The following is a 9,482-nucleotide window of genomic DNA, read 5'->3' on the forward strand; positions in this document are numbered from 1 at the left end:
CAGTCCACACTTCCTCAATTTATCAGCAAGTCACCTGAGCAGTTGCTACTGACGCCTCTTCCCCAGGGTATTGGCAGCTGATCCGTTGAATAGTTTTGGTTAATTCCAAAAGTGAAACGGGTTATTAGTTTTATTTTTTGTTTTTGCTGTACCAAAGCCAGTTTGTCCCTTGGTAGCAGCATGTGGATAAATCCCATAATGTCTCAGGTGTGGATTTAGTATATATCAGATATAATTGCATAACAAAATTAAATGATCTTCAGCACTTCATAAAACTTTGTATTTCTGAAAAATAAGAAAGAGGAATAGGCAACATGCTGGTCACTAAAACAAGAAACTGATTTGTGTTTATTTCTGAAGAATTCTAGAAGAAAAAAAATTCAGTGTTTAACATTGTTGAAATAAACTTAATATAATTATTTTGTATTTTAAAATGGATAACGTCAAAATGATGTACTTTTAATTTTAGTGCTGGTCCAGAAGAATACAATACAGTTGTGCAGAAGCCGAGACAAATACTCTGCCAGTTCATTGACAGAATTCTTACAGATGTAGATGTTGGTAAGTATTACATCCCTATATTTTAAAATTATTATCTGCTTTATGCTTTAAGTAATTCCTGCCAAAAGAAAAGTTACATTGCTCAACAAAGATTTTGTAGTTGAATACAATACCATTTGTGATTTTAAAAAATAATCTCCATTATTAAGTATTTGTTATCATGATGTGAAGTAACAGGGGAAAAAAAGGAGAGGGGAAATGCAGGGCAGAGGTGTATGAATAGAGATGCTCACAACATTGAAAATCAGGAGTATTGTGATTTCAGTAACATAGCTTGCAAGCTGTAATGCTCACAGGGTCTTTCAGAATTTAAATACTTTGATGTAAACAGCTTTATTTTTAATTTTGGAGTTCTAGCAAAGCCTTATTTTAGTACTCTTTAAATCATGTTAAGGTTCCAGTTCTTACAGTACTTTAACAACATTTTGACAATTCTGAAATACACAGACTACAAAATTATTGTTTGTCGTTATCTGTACATTTGCATCAAGGAGAATCACAGTAAAGGTAACTGACAGTTTCCAAGGTATAGTTTCATGTAGCTGTCTCACCAAGACTGATATTTTGTCTAGTGAATTGATAATTTTGAGTATTGTACCCATGTTACTCTTCAGATGGTGTTTGTTAATTCTCTTATAGTCCTGGAAGGGAATGCTACAAAAATAAAAATTTCAAAAAGCCAATCTGTTTTAGATACTGTTTTTGAATATGTAAGTGTTGTGTTTTATCATTACTGTGTAACTTTTCTGGTTAATTGCTATCTGAATGCAAGATAGATTCCTTCTTGCGCTAACTAATGGTGTGGAATTTGGATAAATCTGATGTGATTCAGATACTTGTTTCAGTGGAGCTCTACAGCAACATGAGATATGTTTAGTATTTTGCCAAAGTTTCCAATTCAGTAAATTGAACTTCCTGTTTGAAAACTTCTGTTTATTGGAGATAGAGAACAACTCTTAGATAGATAGATAGATAGATAGATATATTAATTTTTTTTTACTACCAAGATCATAAAGCTAGGGAAAATGTTGTGATTAAAAATTGAAATGTTAACTATTTGCTGTTCATAACTCATCAAAAAATGGGATGTAGCACTAACTAAATGTTAATACATGTAGTGCTAATGAATATGTGTTAATATTTGAAGAGAATGTTAATATTTAAACAGTAATTTATATTTTTCTTCATACAATTTGGTATCATGTAGAGGGTTTACAATATGCACAAAATCATCCTCATGGATTAATAAATCACACTCCCAATTGATAAATATACAAGTTTAATACCATATCATAGTATTTTATATAATAAGTTTCTTCTTGCTTGTTAGATGTGAACAAAATTTATGAAGTTGATTTATTGCAATGCTAATTCAGAAATGTGTCCTATTTTTTTTTTAAGTTGCTCTGGAACTGATTAAGAAATCAGATTCACAGCCCAGTTCTGTAATGTTGCTTGATTTTATTCAACATATCATGAAATCTTCCCCACTTATGTTTGTAAATGTGGATGGAAATCGGGAGGAAACAGAATGCAGTTGCATTGGTGAGTTTGAAAATGTTTATGTCAAAGCTTGGTATTTGGAACGTTAAAATTTTCTGCCAATGGGATCATACAAAAGAACAAAAATGGGGAAAAGGCAGATTTGTAAGTTCATCGATGTGTATTTATAAGTAAGTAAATGTTATAGACTTACAGTATTGTGAATTGATTTGCACTTGTGATAATGGCAATTTATCAGGACAGAGTTTGAACTTATTACCACTGCTTAGTGACATTACCCAGTTCATGTTGATGAGATACCCTGTACACATATTCATTGTCTAAGGGGTTTTTGACAGAAAAATTTGTGGCACTATCTAGTGTAAAATGTCTTTCTCTTCGCCCTGCGCCCCACCATGTGCCCCCCCTCCTTTTCCTCTTTTTCAACAAGATCTGCTGAAGAAGCGTCCTAGTGAAGGCTTTCTGTTTACTAAGCCTACAATGCATTTATCTCAAGGAGTTTTCTTCTCTTTTTCTGATGAGCACCCTGCTCCTAAGGAGGTACTTGAATAGCAGGTTTTGGGTTTTATGTTAATAATTTTCTGTTTGCCATTTCTTTTTTATTGTCTTAGAATTTAGCAACTGGATCATAACAAGGCTTCTCCGGATTGCTGCAACTCCAAACTGCAACACATTGCACAAGAACATTTGTGATGTCATTTGCTCTTTACTTCTTCTGTTTAAAATGAAGAGTTGCTCCATTTTTGAAGTACTAACAAAAGACTTGCTACAGCTTTTCCAAGACTTAATCTACCTGCACGAAAGAGATACACAAAAGCATCTCTGGGAAGATGGACTGGTCTGGCCAGTGACTGTAAAGAGATTTTCAAGCAATACAAGTGACAATATGGGATATTTAAGATTGGCACCATTACAGCTGATGGGTATGTCCAATGTAGAATGTTTGGAAGTTATATTAATGTCTGTTCTGACAGATATTGTTGCAGATGTGTTTTTTGTAAGACAAGATATTATCCTTTGGGGGATAGGCTGCTCCCTGTTGGAGTATGGCAGTCCAAATGTTAAAGTTTTGGTGGTGAAGTTTTTAGTAAAATTAATTCACTTAGGAGGACCTCCGGAACAGCTGGCCAGTGTTTTCTTCGCAGTCTTTTTTGGAATTCTACAGTCAGCACTTGAAATGGATATTAAAGAATCAGAACTCTTTGGAGAACCACTCTTACTGTTGGTGAGGACATTGCTGCCTTTTGAAGCAGATTCTTACAAAAATATTGAACCTGTCTACTTGAATATGCTACTAGAGAAGCTCTGTGCATTGTTTGAAGGTGATGTGTTTAGGTGTCTTCAGTCTGAAAAGCTGAAAGCTGTTTTTTGCCATATACTGCAATATTTTCTGGAGTTTGTTCCAACTGGCTATGAATCTGCCTTACAAGTAAGAAAAGCCCATATCAGTACCATATGCGGAATTTTTGTGAATGTGCTTGGAACTCAGGAAGAACAAGAGGTAAGTTAGTTTTAAAATCTCTATTTATCATGCAAATAGATAATGTACAAAAACCTACATCTGTGCAAAGGAGAAAGTCTAGGAAATACTGGTTTTAGTTGCGTGATTAGATTGGTACTCCTTGTTTCACGTATTCGCACAGGTCAGAGTTCTTTAATTAGCTTGATGTAGCTGTACCCTATGTTTTTCAGATGTATTAAACTGTGGAGAAGGTATGCAGGCACAAGGGTCTGTCTAATCATAGTGTAAAATGGAGGTAAGGCACAGAGTATGCTCATATAAGGGCAGCTTTACAAGTAATTTCCCTTCGTCTGGGCTGCTCTTACTTTCTAACCCTATGCTTTTAGTAATTTTTGTTGAGGACAAGCAGACAGAAACATGTGAATTAAAATAAGGAGATGTTGATATGCTGAGTGTTCCCTCTAATCTGTACACTTACAGGAGTATCAAATCTATTATTTCTTAAACGTAGTGTATCTGTCTTGATGGCCTTGGTAGCAAGGTAATTTGGGAAAGAGCTGTACAAGCTGCATTTTCTCTGGTAAGAGCACAGGAAACATCATTGCTTATGAGAGTTTTCATCTGCTAATTAAGATTTTTGACCAGAAAGGTTTTTAAGGACTTTGTTACCATAATATTTTGAAATTTTGTATTTTAAGTCAGCAACAATAATACCATGTCTTTGGGAAGTAAGGCGTAGCTTACATCATGGTACTTTTGTTGTTTGTCTGTCCCAGTATCTGGTGAGTCCACTTTATACAGCATTAAAAACACAAACGGAAGAAATCTTTCAGGAGCTTCATCAGAACCAGCTGGATACTTCTGATACTGATGGGTGGAGCAGCATCAGTGATGACATTCCAGAGAAAAGACGACGACTAAGCTTACCAACGAAGCATCCAAAGAAATCGCCTACATCAGTAATGTATGACACTTATTCAATAACCACCTTTATAGTAATTTGGCTAGTGTATAATAACAAACGACATCTCTTTTTGAGGCAGTTTCTTCATAACAGCCACATTGAAAGATCTTCTGGGAAAAGATCTAAATGATATTTTAAAGGATCAGAATCTACAGATGATTTTTTAAGACAAACTTTAGTTGAAGAGACTGTATTTTTAATATGTTCAATGCAAATTATTTTCATTTTTACACACTGAAAACAGAAAAGCTAAGAGACTGCATATAGAATGACAGAATCACGTATGTGACTATGCTGTCATGCTGGATGTGCTTAAAGCAGCTCTAGTTAAGTCAGGTTGTCCTCAGATGAACAAAGCCAGTTCTCTCAGCCTCTGCTTGTGCTGTGCTTTAGCTCCCTGATTATCGCGGACAATGTTCCAGCATGTTGATCTTTTTCTTGTATTTGTGCACTCAAAACTCGCTCCAACATGCTGCACTCCAGGTGTGGGCTCATAAGTGAAAACATGATCAAGCCTTCACTCTTGATACTACAGCACAGTATGTAGTTGACTTTCTTTGCAGCAAGGTTGCCACACTGTCTTATATTCAACTTTTCCACAAGTCCACTGGGTCATTTTCTCCAAAGCTGTTTGCTAGGCAGTCAGTCCTCAGCCTTTTCTGTTGCACAGGGTTTTTTGTGCCAATTGCAGGATTTTTATAAGTCCTTACTGACCTTCATGAGGTTCTCGTCAGCCTAGTTTTCCAGCCAGTTGAGGTCCTCTGAATAGGCAGCTGTCCTCTTATCCACAGAGTTACCTGTCTCCTTGTAGAAAGGAACCAAGTTATTCTGTCATGATTTCCCCTTCATAGATATGTGCTGGCTGTTCCCAGTCACCTTCTTCTCCCTTATGTGGCTAGAAATGAGTTCAAGTAAGACTTTTCCCATAACCTTCCCAGAGACTGAGATTAGGCTGTCAGACCTGTACTTCCTTGGATCCTCCTTTTTGCCTTTCTTGAAGATGGGTGTAATGTTTGCCTTTTTATAGTCATAAGGTGCCACTCTGGTCACCATGACCTTCCAAGCATTGTAGAGTTATATCCTTGCAGCCTTTCAGGTAAGTTTGATTTGCGTCGTACAGCATACGTCTTGTTCTTCTAAAGAGCACATTTAAGCTAAAGCTTTATTTGGTATTTTCCTAATCCTGTATCCAACATGGATTAGTTCTTGTTTTGCTATGGTGATTTGTCTTCTCTGAGAAAAAAAAAAAAAAAAAGTGTTGGAAAATAATTAATATGGTCCCATTGCAGACTTAGTCCTGTAAACATGAAATTGAAGAGCACACTATGGAATGCCATCACAAAGAAGGCTGCATCCTTAATATTTATCCTTGAGAAAGAAATTCTGGCAGCAGATATTCTTCAGACTGTAGAAGGGATTGCTGTAATTCTGCGACTAGCTGCTTTGTGCATAGTTCATTGTTCTCCCCCAAGAAATTCTACCAGGTAATGGTACCAAAGTGAAACCATGAGACCACTAGTTTCTTGTAACTTATTATGATTTGTGTGGATTACTTTAATGCTTGTCCAGATATCAGGATTGGATATTGGTATTGGATAAGTCCTGTATGTTTTGAAGAGGTACATTTTCATAGTAACTTTGCTTACAAGCAATACAATATTAAATGTTTATAGTCTGTTGCACTAATCATATGATTTCTATTTTAACAGTACAAATCATAAAGTAACTCATCCGTGCAACTTTGACACATGTAAGAATACCCAAAGCTCCTCAGATTCAGTGGTGAATATACAGTTCACATGGATTTCCTCTGATTTTATCACAAGAATAGTGAAAGTCTGCACAAACCTGTTAGAGGCTGCTACACAGATTGTTAACCTGGAACAAGTGATTGACAGAATAGTGAAAATCTTCGACGCTTTGCTGTATGCACACGGTGAGAAATCCTTTAAACTAGCGTGTCTTTTACTGGATTCGTAAATTAGAAATGCATCTGACTAAAATGATCTGTTGTGCTAGAGGTACTGAAATTATAGATCTTGTGTTAGAACTCCAATTCCTGTACAAAAAGGTTAAATAAAAACAAAAGAGCATTCCTCTTTGTTTAGAGAGCTTCCTTTGCATTCGTTTTTGAATGTGATTTACGAGTCTGTGTGTGTACTGTTGATTCTTATCTGAACAAGAGACTACATGGGGATAGTGAATATGCATAAGAAACAAACTTTAGCAGTTTTCTTCGAAAGCTCACAGAGGCAGCATGCTGTGCTATCTCTGTTTCACTCAAAAGGTTTCAAAGCTTCTGAGCGGCTTCAGAAAAAGTAGCATGCAGGAAATGTACCAGAAATACTAAGTACTTGTGTGGGTTTTTTAAGAGTAGCCAGTAGGATGGAGGACAGACTCCAATAAGACTAAGGTATTACTATGAGTTCAGCTTACTTGCCATCCCAAAGTCCACCTGAGAGTCTTTGTACAAATCCAGAGATACTGAAGTTACATTCATTCTGCTGCTCATGTATTACATGCTGTTAACTGTTTAATTAAATTTTTAGACTATTTTGATGTAGCACTACGTCTTTTATTATTATATGTCTAAAATATAGGATATCAACATGTGGGAAGAGTATTGCTAACCTTTGATAGAAAAAAATAATATTTTGTGGCAAATTAAGAACATAAAATGTGCATCTGTTTTATAAGCTGTACAGACCTGTAAAAGTATCAGGTTTTTTGTTGTTATGTTTATTTTCCCCCTAGTGAAAATTCCACTGAGCAATCAGATTCTTGATAATTTATGTGGATTGCTGTCTCTGCCCTGGATTTGCAGCCATCCTGATGATTCTTCTTTTAAGCCATCTGCTTTTGGGTTTGATCCTCTGGTTTTGAGTCAAAAAACTGCACAGAGTTTCTGTAAGTATGTTAAAATATATAAAACCTAATAACTTTCTGGAATGATTGTTGGAAAGTAAAATTACTTTCTTTGTCCTCTTATGATGATTGATGATATGCAAAGTTTAAATCAAGTAATTATCTGCTTTATTTTGTTTTTTTCTTTAGCACCCCAAACTCAGTCACACTGTGTGTTCCTTCTTTCTCTCTTCCCAAGAAACATTTGTCTGGATTGGAGAAAATCCATTTATCATTGGGCACTACAAAGTCCCCATGAAGTAATTCGGGCTACTTGTATTAAAGGATTCTCTCTCCTGCTTCATCCACAAAGTGTGCAGTCCTGCAGTATGATTCCCAAAGCTCTTTTGTACGTATTAATGCTGCTTTTCTGTCTTCATGCAAGAAGAAAAACAGACAAATAAGAAATGTAGTATAGACACCATAATAAATATTCATTTGTATTTCATCCAGAGTTTGCTAGATCTCGATTCCAGAGTTGTAAGATATCAAGAGGATAGGCACAAGTGACAATGTCTATATGATAGGATAGTATTCACTTACCATGTCAGTACACAGATTACTTCACTAATTGAAGACCTCACATCAAACTAATTAATTTAAACTAAGGAAGGAAAAGGAAATACCTTTGTCAGTTAAATATATGAGATATTTATCCATATGTCTCTTAAAATCTTTGCAATTTCTCTGCCTTTTGTATGTATGTCTTGGTGTCTTCTGTCCTGTTGTGTCTAGTCTTCATTCTTTATAACGTGCCGGACTCGTTAGGCCCAGTGCTACATCAGACATTTAATAGAACCTGAGGTTAATCTGAAAAGGAAAAAAATAATTTGGTGAGACAGGTCCGTAAATTGCCCTAGTAGTAGTTTTAGCATAGTTAGAGAATTTGGACAATGTAGAAATAAAAATTTCTAGGTCAATGATCTATTAAAATGGTTTCATTTTTGTTTCCATTTCAGAAATCAAATCAAAGATGAGTCTGAGCTAGTCAAGGAGGCTTGTGCTGCTATAGTTGGAAAATTGTCTTGCTGTCTTTCTGGTGCATTCAGTGTCCGACCTTCCTTAGCAGACTCTGCTATTAAGCATGTTACTTATGACATTTTGTGTAGCAGCCTTACTGTGACTTCTGCTCATGAAAAAACTTGTTATGTGCAAGCCTGTGTTTTCAAGCCATTTCTTATCCTCCTTGAGAACAAAGAACCCAGTTCAGTAAAGCTAGGTATGTGACTTCAGCTTTATTAACATTTTGCATTTCTATATGAGGTACAAAGTCACTACTTATGTACTTTTATCCATTCCTTTTTTTCTATATTACTTTTTCTTATAGCTACGGTGGTGCTTGAAATGTATTTTGGTTGATACTGCTGATAATGTTTGATGTTGTCACTGATGTACTTTTTTAACTACCTTGGATTAATTTTGGTCTATATCTAGAAATATAATACTTGATACAATCAGAATTTTAAATAGCTTTTCTGGTTTAACAATATTTTGAGAAAAAAATATATAATATGCTTTATGGCTTACTTGCATCACTGGTTTTGTGTACTTCAATAGATTTTTTAAAAGCATTAAAAATATATTTACCTTTCTCCCTCCAAATCGTGCCACCCAGCATTTATTGAAAATATACCTCATCTTTGCAAACATCTGGATTTTAACACTGATGAGTCCAGTGTGAAGATTCTTGTTGGGTCTTTATTAAATCTAATGGAAGATCCAGACAGAGATGTAAGAGTGGCTTTCAGTGACTGCATAAAGGACATACTAGAGTCCTTAGACTCTGAAGAAGGATTCATAAAAGAGGTGATTTGATGTTTAATTTTGTTTTTTTTTCCTAACTTCTTATGTTTTTTGTTTCACTGATGTAAAATACTCTAAAATTTTGTTTTGTTTTGTTTTCATGTGTTACAGCTGTTTGTTTCAAGAATGAAAGAAGCCTATACAAATGCCAAAATGTCAAGAAATAATGAGCTTAAAGATTCATTGATTCTCACGACGGGCGATATTGGAAGGTATTTTGATAGCATCTTGAAAATTGCAAAGTAATGTCAGTAACTTTTTGTTCAACTTTCACAGAATCACAGA

At 35.3% G+C, this 9,482-nt stretch overlaps 1 protein-coding gene across 1 annotated transcript; it reads left to right on the forward strand.

Annotated features, from left to right (window-relative positions):
* Window positions 1–469: 469 nt before the first annotated feature.
* On the forward strand, window positions 470–9,409 carry LOC104531703 (serine/threonine-protein kinase ATR-like; the record flags this gene model as incomplete). The annotated part of the gene is made up of 9 exons (XM_010176692.1): window positions 470–561; window positions 1,963–2,106; window positions 2,676–3,565; window positions 4,303–4,490; window positions 5,780–5,974; window positions 6,200–6,426; window positions 7,245–7,397; window positions 9,010–9,200; window positions 9,309–9,409. Coding segments are annotated over 9 exons (2,181 nt in total), but the record flags the coding sequence as incomplete, so codon positions are not given.
* Window positions 9,410–9,482: the final 73 nt, after the last annotated feature.

This window comes from Antrostomus carolinensis, unplaced genomic scaffold, assembly GCF_000700745.2.
Source record: "Antrostomus carolinensis isolate BGI_N321 unplaced genomic scaffold, ASM70074v2 Scaffold56120, whole genome shotgun sequence".
Lineage (NCBI taxonomy): Eukaryota > Metazoa > Chordata > Aves > Caprimulgiformes > Caprimulgidae > Antrostomus > Antrostomus carolinensis.